Source organism: Esox lucius, chromosome 23 (genome assembly GCF_011004845.1).
Source record: "Esox lucius isolate fEsoLuc1 chromosome 23, fEsoLuc1.pri, whole genome shotgun sequence".
Classification (NCBI taxonomy): Eukaryota; Metazoa; Chordata; class Actinopteri; order Esociformes; family Esocidae; genus Esox; species Esox lucius.
In genome coordinates, this window is record NC_047591.1 from 20936452 (window position 1) to 20952625 (window position 16174).

General features: G+C 44.8%; 2 protein-coding genes across 7 annotated transcripts in view; both read left to right on the top strand.

The window, feature by feature from the left end:
- The first annotated feature begins 2031 nt into the window (after positions 1-2031).
- On the top strand, positions 2032-11453 carry LOC105020471 (eukaryotic translation initiation factor 5). 2 transcript variants are annotated; one of them, XM_010887557.4, is made up of 12 exons: positions 2032-2132; positions 2410-2638; positions 3480-3759; positions 4320-4401; positions 4859-5031; positions 6661-6772; positions 7259-7374; positions 7869-8030; positions 8629-8790; positions 9188-9352; positions 9526-9666; positions 11023-11453. In XM_010887557.4, the coding sequence occupies exons 3-12, from the start codon at positions 3688-3690 to the stop codon at positions 11119-11121; spliced, it is 1284 nt and encodes a 427-aa protein (XP_010885859.1). In that variant the 5' UTR covers positions 2032-2132; positions 2410-2638; positions 3480-3687; the 3' UTR covers positions 11122-11453. The 2 variants fall into 2 exon arrangements, with proteins under 2 accessions (XP_010885859.1, XP_010885860.1); XM_010887558.4 differs by having other exon boundaries at positions 2410-2601.
- A 3007-nt stretch (positions 11454-14460) lies between these two features.
- The window catches only part of LOC105020469 (MAP/microtubule affinity-regulating kinase 3), a 48749-nt gene continuing 47035 nt past the window's right edge, over positions 14461-16174 (top strand). For 3 of the 5 annotated variants that reach the window (XM_010887556.4, XM_010887550.4, XM_010887554.5), the window contains exon 1: positions 15192-15351. In XM_010887556.4, the coding sequence (XP_010885858.1) occupies positions 15313-15351 (39 nt within the window). In that variant the 5' untranslated portion in view covers positions 15192-15312. Of the gene's footprint in view, positions 15352-16174 lie in introns of all 5 variants that reach the window. The other 2 variants (XM_034289974.1, XM_034289971.1) reach the window with 2 other exon arrangements.

A 16174-nucleotide genomic window follows, 5' to 3' on the forward strand; every position in this document is an offset into this window, starting at 1 on the left:
GCTTCTTACGGAGCCACTCCTTAGTTGTCCCTGGCTGTGTATTTGGGGTCGTTGTCATGCTGGAAAACCCAGCCACGACCCATCTTCAATGCTCTTACTGAGGGAAGGAGGTTGTTGGCCAAGATCTCGCGATACATGGCCTCATCCATCCTCCCATCAATACGGTGCAGTCATCCTGTCCCCTATGCAGAAAAGCATCCCCAAAGAATGATGTTTCCACCTCCATGCTTCACGGTTGGGATGGTGTTCTTGGGGTTGTACTCATCCTTCTTCCTCCAAACACGGCGAGTGGAGTTTAGACCAAAAAGCTCTTTTTGTCTCATTAGACCACATGACCTTCTCCCATTCCTCCTCTGGATCATCCAGATGGTCATTGGCAAACTTCAGACGGGCCTGGACATGCGCTGGCTTGAGCAGGGGGACCTTGTGTGCGCTGCAGGATTTTAATCCATGATGGCAAAGTGTGTTACTAATGGTTTTCTTTGAGACTGTGGTCCCAGCTCTCTTCAGGTCATTGACCAGGTCCTGCCATGTAGTTCTGGGCTGACCCCTCACCTTCCTCAAGATAATTGATGCCCCACGAGGTGAGATCTTGCATGGAGCCCTAGACCGAGGGAGATTGACCGTCACCTTGAACTTCTTCCATTTTCTAATAATTGCACCAACAGTTGTTGCCTTCTCACCAAGTTGCTTGCCTATTATCCTGTAGCCCATCCCAGCCTTGTGTAGGTCTCCAATTTTATCCCTGATGTCCTTACACAGCTCTCTGGTCTCTTGTTTTAGTTGAAGTGTACCTATGAAAAAAATTGCAGACCTCTACATGCTTTGTAAGTAAGAAAACCTGCAAAATGGGCAGTGTATCAAACACTTGTTCTCCCCACTGTATTTTGCATTTTGTCATGTCCTTTGCTAGCAATAACTGGATGAAGTCTGATTTATTTTATTGTTATTCATTCAGGGAGACACATTCAGAACAACATATTTCTAACAAGTGTGTCCTGAAGATACATTTTGATAAAGGAAAACAATATTCAAATAAAACACAAAAAATTTACATAGAACAGTATACTGGGGGGGGTGAAGTTCAGGCTAATGACTTCACCCAAGGCCCCCGGATCAGTGGAGCAAAACAGCCGTACAATATCAAATATCCGCCACCATATTTCACAGTAGGACTGGGGTTATTCTCTACACATCTTTCGACCCCAAACCCACCACAGAAGAGTTTCTGACCAGTACTACTATTCTGACTATGTGGTTACTGTACGGTTGTTGTAAACTTTAACATCATTCAAGTCAGTCAGTGAAGTTTGTGAAATTAAACCCCTGCCTACACATTAAGAGGCTTATAATATTTACAATGTTAGTTATCTTTTTATAGCTTTTTTTTAGGCATTTATTTCTCCTTTATTGGACAGAAAAGTGTTGAAAGGTAGAGAGGTTTTGCTGAAAGAGCGGTCAGGTGGGATTCAAACCCACTCTGCAGCAGTAAGGTGCTGTAGGCAGCAAACCCAGGTCAACTGCCTCCATTCTCTACCCCAAACAATAATTGAAGGTATTCCAGGGAGGCTGCCCTACTCTATTCAGATCAGCATTCCACATGCTTTAGTTAGCTGTGCCCAGTCCTCATGCCCTGCCAGCACTGTATTTGTTTTCACCACAGAGGTTGAAAACACATCTAGAGCTTTCCGACCCTATGCAGGCCTCTGTGTCCATGACAACTGGCCATTATACAAGCCACCACAAAGAGAAGAATTGCAGTTCGAAAGAAGTTCCTAATAAAGACATCACACCCGTGTTAGCTATAGTATAAATATTCAGGGCACATTATTAGCATTTTCTTAACATGTCTTCTCGAAATGAATTCATTTAGACAATTGTCATTGCCAGTGATGTAGCGATCCGGATGCAGTTTCCGTCACGCAGCTATTTTTCATTAATATTATCAATCATGGGTTCGCTGTCAACAATAATGATTGGCTGCTTCAGAAACAAATTAGAAGTTTTCGTTGGAGCAACGTCACCAAAATGGGCGGGAATAGTGGCGGAGCTCGCGTAGATTGACAAGGGATACTAGCTACATTGTATAGCTAGTGTGTGGCTTTACAAGCACCAGTGAGAACGTTCTGGAGGTGAGTCCAAGCAAGTTTGAAGATCAAGTTGGCAAAGGAGATGACCTATTTTATTAATTTATGTTATTATTCATGTTAATTTATCAGCGAACATTCTACTATTTGTTTTTAAACGTAACGCAGCAGATACATTTGTATTCATTTTAGCCATCGAAAATAACGTTAGCTTTTCTCTGGCTTCCATATGTCAGCTAGCACCGTCATTGGTAAAGCTAGCTAGCTTACTGCAAGCCGACACCTGTCACTTTGTACTGATTTGATTGTTTCTTTGTTTCAGATACCCCATTTTTGGGCGTCTCGAGTTTTCTCTGCGGGCTCTACCCCCCCACCGTAAGGTCGGACTACTCTTTCGGCACCGTTGCAGTGCCGCTCGGTCTCCACTTTATTGCAACCCTACTGCTCATCCACACCACTTTATTGCTTCTCTGGGCGACCAGCGGTGTGTTTATGTCTTTGTTTTGCGAAAACGGTGAGTACCCGGACGACAGCAGCGACGGATGGGAAAGGTATTTAAACCTGAATTATACTTAAATCCTTACTGTTTTGTGTCAGTCAGTATGTCGTTAACTGGAAACGTTTCTGTATGGGGAATCCGTCTCCTATGTTGGACCAAGATGGCGTCTTCCTCCCCTCGCACACTGCTCCAATGTATGACGCACTCTGCAGCACATTGCTCAATCGAGGCCTGGTGCGCGCTTCCCTTAACCCAATCTCACCTGTGTTACATGTGCGATGATTAAATGTAATGCTTTCGTTGAACTGTATTGGGCATGTTTAGTATTAATAGTGCAGTTAGCATGTTTAGTTTCCGTTAAAGCCTAATGCGCTGTGTGCTGTTTAATGCGTTGTTAGGATGCCGTGTTTGTAAAAGTTGGTTTATGCATTTCCCGCTGTATGTTGCGCATGTAGCAAACGGCATAGCTAACTATACCCCTCCGTCTGTTTGTATTTATATGTATTTATAACGCTCTTGTGATATTGTGATTTGTCAACCTATGCCAGATTCCTGTTTTGGCAGGGAAGGGTGGACAATTGTCCAATTGGAATATAAGGCCTTTTTTGGTTTTCTTAAAAACATTTTACGTTTTTAAAATGAACTGAAAATTCGTCCCAATATATGAAATATAAATGGCTATAACGAAATTGAAATACACGGGATGTCTTTGGGAGGCCTCATCCACAGATAAGAGTTGTGCTAGGGTGGGAAGCCCACAGGGGCCCAGGTGACTTGACCGGCGCCTGTCTCTCACGAGATAGCGGTGTCCATTTAAACGTCATACTAACTCATCCATTCTTTGCTGTAATGTCTTCCTTCGATCCAACAACCGTCTTCCCCTCTCTTTTCAGAGCTGTTGCGCAGCTGTTGGAACCTGTGTGGGGGGAGCTTAGCCTACAAGCGCGGAGCTTGCAGCCTCAGTGGCGAGACCTTTTTCATGTCCGAGCCCGAACCCTCTTCCAGTCGTTTATGTCCCCCCCTCTTTGCCAGACAGAGGATACCAAAAATTTGCAGTCCAAGATCTTCCTGTCCTACTGATAAAGCCAGAGGCCAGCCGCCATGTCAGTCAACGTCAACCGCAGTGTGTTGGACCAGTTCTACCGCTACAAGATGCCCCGTATAATCGCCAAGGTGGGTACGGGGCTTGTTGGGCTCAGGTCTGTCTGTTGGTTTCAGGTCTGGATGTGATTCTAGACTTCTGGTTAGGGAATGCTTGCATTGTATGGGATGTAGCTCTGGTTTGTTTGCCTGAAAGTTATTAGTTTGAGTCTATGATATACTGTTGACGCAGTTAACCGTAATTGCTCAGTGTTACTGAGAATGTGCTCTCAGTCAACTAACAGTTTATTTTTACACATTTTACTAATTGCTCCAGGATAATTAGTAATGACCACTCTTTCCCAATTCCTTGGGGCAAGTGGCATATGCAGAAGTATAACTTTCAATTGCCATATGGTAATTAGTGCAAGCTGAAATGCGCTACAGTTTCACTTGTTCTTTACAAGACACTGAAATCCATGTTTCTTACACTGACATTTGTTTACCCAAAATACACTTGTTCATACTGGCAGTCCGTCTTGATTTTTGGCGTTGTGGGTTTGGGTTTAGTGTTTATTCAGTGTCAGAATGTTACCAGTGTGACAGCGAGAATGATGGTCAATCTGTGTCGTTGTTGTTGTTTTCCCCTACAGGTGGAAGGCAAGGGGAATGGGATTAAGACTGTCATAGTCAACATGACTGACGTTGCGAAGTCTCTGAATAGGCCTCCCACGTGTGAGTACACCCGTACCTCTGCCACTTCAGTGCTAGCTTCATAAACACTGGTCTAATGCACTGGTTTGGCGCGCCTCACAAGGTTGTGCCATGGGCGATTTGGAGTAGTTGCCGTGTATTCGGGCCTGAATTTCTGGGTTCTCAGTCTTGTTCTGTCAGCCGATGTCATCGATTGTCTACATTTGGCTGCTTAACTCAAAATGGAGTGGAAAGAGTAAATCGAGGAGTTTCATGCCGCTTATCGCTTCTGTACATTTTCCATTGCAGCATAAAGCTAGGTCTGTTATAAATTTTGGGAGATGTACTGCATGCATTTAGGTAAAGTGTTTGGAAAATGAGAAGCCGTTCGCACTTAAGAGGGTAAACTCTCCCAAAACCTATGAGGTTATAAGACTTCTAGCTGACAATATTTGGAAAATGTGAGCTAATGTAAACTTTTTTATTTCCTTGGTTCCAGATCCCACCAAATTCTTTGGTTGTGAGTTGGGTGCCCAGACCCAGTTTGATGCCAAGAACGACCGCTTCATTGTCAATGGGTCCCATGAGGCAAACAAGTTGCAGGACATGCTGGATGGATTCATCCGGAAGTTTGTGCTGTGCCCCGAATGCGACAATCCCGAAACTGACCTGGTTAGTGGTCCGAAACTCTCACCCTTTCATTTTGTTTGATTCTGGAAAAAGTGAAACTGAAATTTCAACCCACTCCCTATGCTGTAGGCGGTCTTCACCATCACTCCAATTTTTTTGTTGCTTGTCGTTCGAGTCCTTGTTTATTTTTTTTATTTTTTACCAACTCCGGCCTCACTCCCTTTCGATAATAAATCCAGTGTTTTGCAGAAGTAGAATCACATGATGGCTTCCCTTTTGGCATTCAGCTTTGTTTTTCCTCTAACTGCCTGGTTGGCCGGGCTTGGCATCCCCAGGCCTGTACAGTCGGCGAGGCTTGAACCCAGTGGCCCGCCCCGACGTTTGCTCCGTGTTTTCGCTGACCGATGCAGAGTACTGTTCTCATGAGGTCAGCGTTGTTGCCGGTCCACGAACCCAGGGGTGGATTGTGTTTTGTGGCGCTACATATCCAGGCATTGCCTGAATCGCCTAGGGTCTTGGCTGCTTGAGAACAGCAGTGACTATTACAGTACCATATTGGCTGATATTGGTACAATGCACAGTGACACTGCGATATATTACTTTTTGGGGGCTGGGGGGGGATAACTGTATCCAGACTGATTTTTAGTTGGTAGCCGTTCTAATTTAATCATTGAATCTGTTTTCAGTGCTCGATTCGTCCCAGCGGCACTGTCACGACTAGAACGTCAGGATTTCTGAATAGAAAAGGGGTGGATTTGTTTGACCCCCCCCCCCCCCCACTTTCCCTGCACTGCAGAGTTTCAGGCAGCGCTCCTCAGATTGTCATGTGACCCCTCTCTGGGGCTGAGAATGCTGCAGTCAGGGAGTTCTTGTTTTTCCTCCTGCATCTCTTACACCTACGCTTAGGGTGCCTCAGGGGAAAGGTGTGCGTTCCCTTTGGCCCTGTCCAGGAGAGCACTGTAACACGTTAGTATATGAAAGAGCTCGAGTTTAGCGCGCACATCTATCTTCAGATGCTATTCTGAGGGGAACTAGAAAAGCCTCTGTCCATTTTCTTTCCTGGCTGGGTTTATTTATTGCTGTCTCAATTGCGTATGACATTGTACTATGGTGATAGTGAGGAACGGGGTCTATTCTAAGAACCGAAATGAACAGCTTGCATTATTTAGAGGATTTCTACACTAGGCCAAGGCCCCAAGCCCTAGGCCAGAGGATGTCGCCAACCGACGTATCATTGTGTGTGACGCAAAAGTGCAAGTCATTGTTTTCGGTTAACTGTTCGTCTTACCCAAACAGAAACACGTTTTCACTTGGTGTGATTTTGGTTGTTTTGAATCTCAATGTAAAATGTACTTGACATCCCTGGAAATGTTTTAATCTATTTGTGCGGGCGGCCTGTACAGAATCTGTTTCAACGGAGTTGCCATGCAACTATGTAGGAAATGTTTTTCATAGCTAACTGTAGATCAGGGGTATTTGATGTTTACCCTCCAAGGCCCATCATTAATTGCACCCAGCTGGTGTCCCAAGTCTGAATGAGTCCCTGATTAGAGGGTTGCAATGAAAAAAAATGGGACTGGCCTTGAAGTCTCGGGTTGAATACCCCTAGAGGCTTAAGCACAAAGGCTGTACTGGACATCATATTGTTTTGTTGTTTTTATTTGCTCTCAGCATATCAACGCCAAGAAACAAACCATTGGGAACTCCTGCAAGGCCTGCGGCTACAGAGGCATGCTGGACACACGTCACAAACTCTGCACATTCATCCTCAGGAACCCGCCAGGTGAGGGGCTAATGGGTAGCGCAGGTGGCTAAAATAGGTCCTTTTTTAATATACTGCAGAGTAGTTTTTGGCCCAAACGCATGGTATGGAGGCTAGAACATTATATCCATATCTCTCTGTCTTGCCGTCTAAAAAAAATAAAGACAATGTTTTTGAAACATTTAGACGTGATTAAAAGGTCGAATTGTATTCTAGGGAGAACTCGTAAAGAGATTTCTTACATTTTGTATGTGTTTGTGTGTATATATCTACAACCCCAGAGACACCTTTGCTTGGTTTTAATGTTATTAGAAACATTTACCTGTCCTGGTGGGTCACAAGATTAGCGGCGGTACGCGTCACAATACCTTCTCAAGGGTGGCATTTGCTCTCCTAGCCCTTCTCAAATGCATACTCTGGAGGGGGGGGGGGGGGTTAGTGAAATCAAGAGATTAGGAACGAACAACGTCAGGTATTAAATGTCCCCGTCTCGATGTGTGCAAACAGAGGACACCGGGTCTGCCAAGAAGAAAGAGAAGAAGAGTAAGAAGAAGGACAAGGAGAACGGCTCCAGTGACGGTGAAGCCGGCAACCACAATGACATCGACGCCCCCGACGCTGTGGTGAGTGCCGGGACGCCAGGACCGGAAGGACCGACTGTCATGCCAAGTGGTCGGACTAGAGGTGCCCTTGGCTTGACGCGCGTTGTCTTGTATTATAGATGACGTGGCGTGGGACTGTAGCACTGCTGGTCATACCTGCCCGGTCGTGTGGTCTATAAAAGGGGTGGGGGGAAGCGAGGGTTGGAACGCATTGGGAGGGAATTCAAACCCCACGTTCAGCTCTGACCCCACGAGGCCCCGAGCGTCCCGGTTGTCTGTTCTGTGTTATAATTAATGTCACCCACCTGGTTGTACCGAGTCTAAATCGGTCCCTGGCTCAAGGGAAAGTGTGGAGTCAGTGGACCTGACTTGGAGGAGTAGAGTGGAAAAAGAGAGGCGCTCTGCAGCCTTGTAGCGATAGCTCTGTGAAATGTTGTCTGTGTTATTGTTGTCATTGTTATGGGTCTGGCATTTGATATATAATATTTTTTTTAAAAAATCTTCCTCCTGTCAAGGATGGTGACGATGATGATGAGGACTGGGCGGAGGAAACTACTGAGGAGGCTCAGCAGCGCCGGATGGAGGAGATCAGCGCACACGCAAAGAATCTGACCCTCAGTGAGGAGCTGGAGAAGCCCCTGGAGGAGAGGGTCAATCTCTTCTATAATTTTGTCAAGGTCAGACTCGGGAACCTGCACCAAACTACTCTCTTACTGTTCTTTAGTACAGCGATTCAGACTCAGTCCTGGCAAACTACAGATTCCATTGTACTGATTCCTTCTCATCACAGTAAAGCCCTTTGAGGTGTTGTTACGGAGGAGGGGTTGGGGATTATGGGGGGTTGGGGATTAATGTGTAGCTAACTAATTTCCTTCAGTTAGTATGTTGAGAACTGTAATGGCGAACGTCCATGAGGTGTTGGTTGGTTCAGTGTCCAAACCGTTCTGGGTGTATCGTAACAGTTCTCTTACTCGTTTAATTGTCGACGCCTCTAAATCAGGCATGTCGTCCTCGTCAAGACTAAGTCCAGGTGTTTTGAATCAGTTGTGCCCGTTGAGGGTTAAAACAGAAGTCTGGAGGGGCCCAATAATAAACTGCCTAGCTTATCATTCGCTTAAATGGGCGGGGACTAAACAGAGCTACGAAGCACTGCTGCTGCCTATGGGGTGGTCTCTATTTTTCATTATGTCCTTTTTTTTATAGGCATGTCTGTTTGACAGATCTTTTTGACTGTCTCTGATCCCTTACTCGCCCCCCCCCCCCCCCCACACACAGCAAAAAAAGGAGGACGGTGCCATCGACTCCTCAGACAAGGAGATCCTGGCGGAAGCGGAGCGTCTGGACGTGAAGGACACGGCCCCGCTGATCCTGACCGAGCTGCTGATGGATGAGAACATCCGCGACCAGATCAAGAAGTACAAACGCCACTTCCTCAGAGTGAGTGTCCCTGGGCAACAACTGGGGTTTTGGTGTGTTCTGGCTCGTTGCTTCAGCTCGCTGGCTTTTGCTCTGTGTCAGTGACGTCACATTAGTCAACTCCAAAAAGCTCCATCGGTAATATTAGCTTGGTGTCGGTGCCTGATGCCTTTCGATGAACAATCGGCGTCCATTTCCGTATTGCTAACTTCTCCTGGAGCCAATGAACTTGGGGTGAAATCAATCACACACAGGGCAAGAAATCACACGGCACCAGATGATGGTGACATCCTTAGCCGCCATAACGCCTGTCATATTAACCGTTGATTAAAAAAGACAAATACGGCTCTGGTACCTGCTGCTAATTGGCCTAATCTCCGTCTGCACTGTCCTTTCAATGTGTGTCTCCCGCCTCCAGTTCACCCACAACAACAAAAAGGCTCAGAAGTACCTCCTGGGGGGCTTTGAGTGCCTGGTCAAGCTGCACCAGGCCCAGCTTCTCCCCCGTGTGCCCATCATCCTGAAAGACCTGTACGATGCAGACCTGCTGGAGGAGGACGTCATCCTGGCCTGGGCCGAGAAGGTATCTAGTTCCGCTCCTGCGGGTCGACTCTGAAGTCGTTTAGCGAGGATGCGCCTCATCCAGTGTGTTTGATGTAGTGTGGTCGGCAACCGACGCTAGAGATTTGTGCAGCGACCTGCGCCGCTTTTTACACGGCGTGCTGCTGAACATGGCCGCCCTGTGCCTCTACTCAGGTGTCCAAGAAGTATGTGTCCAAGGAGCTGGCCAAGGAGATCCACGCCAAGGCGGCCCCTTTCGTCAAGTGGCTGAAGGAGGCGGAGGAGGAGAGCGAGGGCAGCGGGGGGGAAGAGGAAGAAGATGAAGACAACGTGGAGGTAATAACACATTTTCTGCCTCTGATTTTACCTGAAGACATTCACTGTAGTGTATAGCAGAGTCTACTTGAGTCCTTTTTGACGGCCGATATGGCCGTTTAAAGTTTGAGAATTTCGGGCCATATAGAACTGCTACTGGACATGTTTTAAATGGTCCTATAGTAGCCCACATATAAACAGCAATAATACACACTCTATGATCCAACACGATTCTTTTATTTAAATTAGTCAGCAGAATGAACTCTTCACAATCTTTGCAAACTGAGCATATAGGCTGCAACTAGGGCTGTCGCAATTATTATATAAATGCCTGATCGAAATAATTTGAGCCAGATTGCAATTATTTTTAGACAGCGAAACTTTTGGGACAATATTTTGGTTCCAGAATCATGTTTCCAGTCTGAATAAGGGTTTTTGAGGCCAGTGTTAGAAACGTTTAACAGATACTGTGCGTGTATGTGCGTGTCAGAGAGTCTGACAGCTCTGCACCATAATGTAGCCTAATTTCGCAAAACATTATTTAATAGACAAATTTGAGTTGCCTATTTGGTGCATCAACTCAGATCAACGTGTAACATATATTCTGACTAATATTGTGAGTCAGATTTCGTCATTTCCAACCGTGTTTCCTAATTGGATAATGCGTATGAAAATGTATGCATAGAAATGTTGTCCCATTGCGTATTAAACATTGAAACACTTTCTGGGTATAGAAGGTTACTTCAAATCTCTAGGTTATTTCAAATGACTACGCTTTTCTGAGATCTTGCTGGTATCTATCGCACCATTGCTGTTTTGTTTTTTTTAAACCAACCCTGGGACGTCTGCTTCGTCTTCAACATTGTATGCTGGATTGGCTGCCGGAGTGTGCTGCTTTTGAATCTGGCGTCACGTTTAATCACATGACCAAACACTCAGTAATGTCTTACTGTAAGAGCGAGCGGAGGCTCGCTGTTTTCTTGGCAACAGGTCATGTAGGTCACATTATTAGGCTATTTAATATGCTATTAATATATTTATTCATTTGGCATATTTCCCGCCAGACATTTTGGCCGTTGATATTTTAATGTGGTGGACAGCTACACCTGATACCGGCAAACACCGGCATTTGCTGGCTAACGTAAACCCTAGTGTATTGATATTTGGTGTTAACGGCAATAGCAACTTGCAAGCTTTCAGCTCACTGTGACTCTATTCTGATATTTCTATCGCAGAAGTTGCATGGTGAGCTGAAATGTGCGCTGTCTGTTCTGTATGGTATATTTCTGTATCAGTGTTAATTTGCGAGAAATGGCTGGCACAAAATGTGTGCATTTCACCCAATTAACATTCCCTTTGCCATCCTCTTCTCTTCAGGTGGTCTACTCACCCTCTGCCCGCGAGCTGAAGGTGGAGACGGTGAAACCAGAGAAGCTTGCCGAAGACGAGGACGATCTTGACATTGACGCCATTTAGGACCTAAACAAGACGAGCCTCCACCGATCTGTTTTTGGAGTACACATTCTGTTGCGGTCGCTCTGATGTTCCTGACAAATACAGGCATGCCTTCATCCCTGCTTGATCCTACCTGACCCTCCGCCCCGCTGCTTCGGCTGGCTTCTGGCTTTGAGATGCATCTATTTACTTTGTTCCGGTTTTATCTTGCTGTAGATGGAGTGATGAGATGTGGCTGTTTGTATATGGGTGGAGTATTTTAAAACAACATTTTGATTATACTTGAGCTCTGAATGCACATGCTGCGTTTTTCTCCGTGTATTTTTTCCTCTCATTAAAGAATGTTTGCCACATGTTGATTGTATGATTTCTAATGGTAGTTGGGCCCAGTTGTTCTGGCACCGTTGCCCTTCAAATAATACAAGTGAAATAAAGAGTTGTGGAGACAGAACTCCAGTCAATTTCACCATGGAAGTTATTTGAGTGCACGGGTGGTGGAAATTGGTCAACAATTTGACAAAACCCAAGGAAATGTGAATGATTTCTACATGTGGACGGAAGTATATGTTGTCACAACCAAGGGATTAGGGTGAATGTCCCAATTAGGCAAGCTGAGAATGACATTTTAAAGGCCAGAGTGTAGGTTAAAAATATATCCACAAGATGGTGCTATTGACCTTGTGGATTGTTTCATTTCACTTATTCAGCCAGGTAAGTCAGGTGGGAACTAATTCTCGTTTTAAATTACAGCCTGCCTATAGGCATACAATTGACAACATGGAACCACAAATATTGCAAGAGAATATAGATACAAAGAATTTTTACAGGGAAATATTAAACTACGTTACATACATTCAGCAAGACACATAACTCAACCGGTGGTGCTGATCAGATGGCCACCATTAATCTTAATTTAAATGAACAGTCATTGTCACTTAGAATATTTTATATTTTCCTGTCAGTTGAAATTACTGCCAGTGGAAGTTTGGGTGGAAGTGTATTGGATGGTAATATACCAAAGTAGAACATCTCCCAGACTGCAGGTCACAACTGAAATCTCAAAGGTTGAGTGAGCTGAGGTAGATGGGGATTTACCTAATAGGGACTTGTAAATACGTTGGTACCCACTGAGTGGGGCATTTTGCATGTAAAGTCCAGTTAACCAGACATTAAAGGTAGCAGTGATGACTGTTGAAGGGGTCAGAGTGTAAAGGTCACAGTGATGTGTTGAAGGGGTTCTGGTGGCCATGCTGGTGGCCATGCATGGTTGTGTGGTAAATTACATTTGTTGAGGATATATTTTTTATTGGCCGGCCCGTACACTACGTTGCCACAGTCACTGATCGGCTTTTTACAAAGGTAGACTTCGGGTGGACGAAGGATGACAGTTATCGATTTAACTTGCCTGAGGTTTGACGATACTGAGTATGTATTGAGAGTGAGCATTCCATATCTCCTGTATACCAAGGTATTTTTAGATATTGGTGTTCTCTGATCTATTCATGGTGACAATGTTTTGGGGAGCAAGCAGGTTGAGGGGAATGTAACCGCGATCCCTGCTGCGGGGAGAGCATATGGTCGGGGTGGATTTACGAGGCGAGGTCGAAGTAAAGATAAAGGGCATACCAATAGTAATGTTCCCGCATCAAACTCTAGGGGGAGCTATTAGCCGTTTCTACTTGAATCCAGCAAACATCACAACACACGGCAATGTTGCATTAAGATGGTCGTTAAGCACAGATGTACCCACGTGTGACTAATCATCGTATGGACGGACATTCCAAAACCAATAACACTGATGTTACTTGTCAGGCTTAGTGAAATAAACCTTTAGCTGTCACGTGAAAAGATTTTACATACCTTGTGCTATAGACATATTTAATGGGTTAGGCTTACCCACACTAGAAATGTGTTTAGTAGCAGTATTGATTGGTAGACGTAGACTGTGGACACGAACAAGCTTTCTGAGATTGTCCATTATTAAGAACTTACTTTGAAAGGAGACACTTGAAGTGAAGTAATACATTATTTGTATTATCTTTTTTTTTATGTCAGGATAGGAGCAGGGAGATGTAGTAGGGGTGAGCAGAAATGCATCTGTCTCATGCAGGGGATGTATTGCGATTCCCACTGAGGAGGAAGCTTATGGTTCCAGAGGTGAGAGTTTCCAGTCACTTCCTGGATGGTGTGATGTGGAGCACCTCTGGCAGAGGCCGTTTTTGTTATGTTTTCTAAGCTGTGTAGTGTAACCAGTTGATTAATCAACAGCACCTCATCACAATATAAAAGGCTTTTTCGATATGCGACTGTGATTCATCCAGTTACGTTTTTACTACAGAGCAGGGTTGAATTGTTTTGCATTGGCAGATATGAAATATGTTGTACACAACATATGTGTGTAGATTTACATCGATTTATATTATAAGTACCTTTAAGCACACACATTTTAAAAGAAAATGTTTTGTCCTATAAAGGTAGACAGGACCTGAATGTTCTAGGCACCTAATCTGTTAAGACTAGTCATTGTGATTGATTTACAATGACGCAACATAAGTGTGTATTACTGTGAAAATGTTCCGGAAACTATGGGGTGTGTGTGTTTGTATGTGTGAATAACGACAGTATGGTTGTGTGTCTGATCACTCTGGGACCATACAAAGACACCTTTGTGCTTATGAGGTGAGATCAGAGTGACATGTGAGTGAACTCCCACGATTCTCTTTGCTGTTGCACCCTCCCTGCAACAATCAATGCAAAAATTCACGTTGTTGCCCCGGAGACCATCCCACAGCTGTTATCCTCACGTGAAAAGAAATAAAAACTTGGACTTCAAGGCAGTATCCAACTGGTTGAACAACAAATCAGTCTTGCTGTAGAATATTTTTTCTATTCTAGATCCTAGATCTTTTCCTAGCTCATATTCACTGTGCTTGTCCCACTGTTACACAGGCTGTTCCCCTTGACCTCTCTCTCCCCCGTCTCTGTTTATTTTTTCTCTGTCTGTCCATTTTCTCTCTGTTTCTCTGTGAATAGACCCTTTGACTGTGTCTGTGTGCTGTGGGCCACACAGGAAGTGCACTGCAAGAGGTGCGGCTCATCCTCCCTCGTGAGAAACACAAGACAGGATGCTGTAAATGTGTGCGTGCGTGTGTGTGTGAGAGAAACAGAGTGAGCAAGGGGCCTAGGTTCCCATAATGAAATAAAAATCTGAAACAAGCGTTCCATCTATATTGTAACGAAAGTCGTCACTCTCTTGCTTAAACACACTGAAACCCGAACGCAGAGTAATAGAGGCAGGGTTCCAGAATGAGTCAGTCTGTGCTTTCAGTCGTTATACTGACAGCGCGTATACGGGGCAGACTAAACTGGAGCAGCCTATGCCTGAAAACAATAAACAAGGTATACAATTCCTTGTGCAGCAGGTAGAATTCTTCTCTCCAGTAATCACCCTAGCAACACCAAACAGCGCTTTCCCAGCCGAAGCGCCAATAAGCTTTAAAGCCGTCTGTTTCCTCACTTCCTCTCAGCGCACAGGATTCTACAGTGCTGGGCACTCTCCAGCTAGTAAGCGGCCATCTTGGATATAGCAATCAACCAAGCCATCCTTACTTGCTTACTTTTGGGATGGGAGGACTTTAACCGAACTTAGGTCTTTCGGGGCGCCAGCGCCATTGGTAAGCGGGGCAGTGCAAGTTAGAAGCCGAAAATCAACAGGGACCAAAGCCGCAAAAACGGACTGCAAATTCTGAGACCGGTTTTAAGTGAACTCCCTCTCCCCTCCCCTTTTTCCTTGTCTGATCGTTCTGTGTATTTGTTGAGGGCCTGTGAACTATTGGAACACAGTTTATTGAGCTTTACAATCGATTATTTCCCTAACGGCGTATTGGAAAATTTTGCATCTCGGTGGCATGGTTTTTGTTGGACAACCGTTTGTGGGGTATTGTTTTTCGCCATTTGTCGCACCGGTCAATTGTGCGTTCAGTTGAGTAATGCGGTTTGACAATTTACTAGGCTACTTAATTCGTCTGTAGACGTCTTCCGGCGTATGTTTGCTGGAACTTGGCTTCGACGTTGCGTTAATGTGGTTGAACAGATCTGTTCATCAATAGCTCTTCTAGACCGGCTTTCCTGTTGGATTTAAGGTGTAGCAAAAGCAGAAAAGAGACTCAGAAAGAACAACTTCGGGGATCAAGCCATAAAACATCAACCAGAATGCCACTACCTACCGTGAATGAGCGTGACACTGAAAATGTAAGTAACCTTTGTTAAAAAGTTGACTTGTTACACTCAGCTGTCATTGTGCTGTCTTGCCCAACTTTTAAGAATTATGTTTGCTAATTCGGTGACATCAAAAGGCTACTGGTTTACAATGGCGTTATACCAAAAGGGATACGAAGTAACCATCCTTGAGCTGCAACATGCCTTCACAATTTATCCGACTGTCAAAGTGTGACGCAGAACGCGTAGACTATGTAGACCAAACTTCAGATTCACAGCCGGCTACATGATCGATTTCAGACTCTGATACATTTTCACCCGCGTTCTTCTCGTGACAGCCGGCGCTGATCAGTCGGGCCAGACAGCTCTGCATTACACTATATGCAGACTAGACCACCTCGACACGCGCAGTTCATGCAAGAAACACAGGTTGCGCAGCCAGTAACTTGTGCATTTTACGCGCCAAAACACTTGAGACTAGTACTTTGATCGTTTTGTTGCACTTCGTAATAAAGTTATTTTCATTCTTAATGTCAGCAGTTCAGTTATATCCGTTAATATTTAAACCTATGATCAGTATACTGGGCCTATAGGCCTAATGGAAATCTCGGGTGGCAGCACCATGACAGCTCTGTATTTGTAAGCATTGGAATTTAGGAGGCCTATTTATTTACGATGTTGCCTCATCTATGTGACATTTCTATGATTTTACGTTCAAAATCTGTAACGGAAGTATGATAAACTCGGAGGTTACCCCTGGAACAAAATGGAATCATTACAAAGATGCCTGAGTTGTCATTGGTTTTCAAGGCTGTGGGTGGTTTGAATTCTGATTGGCTGATTGCCTTGGTATATG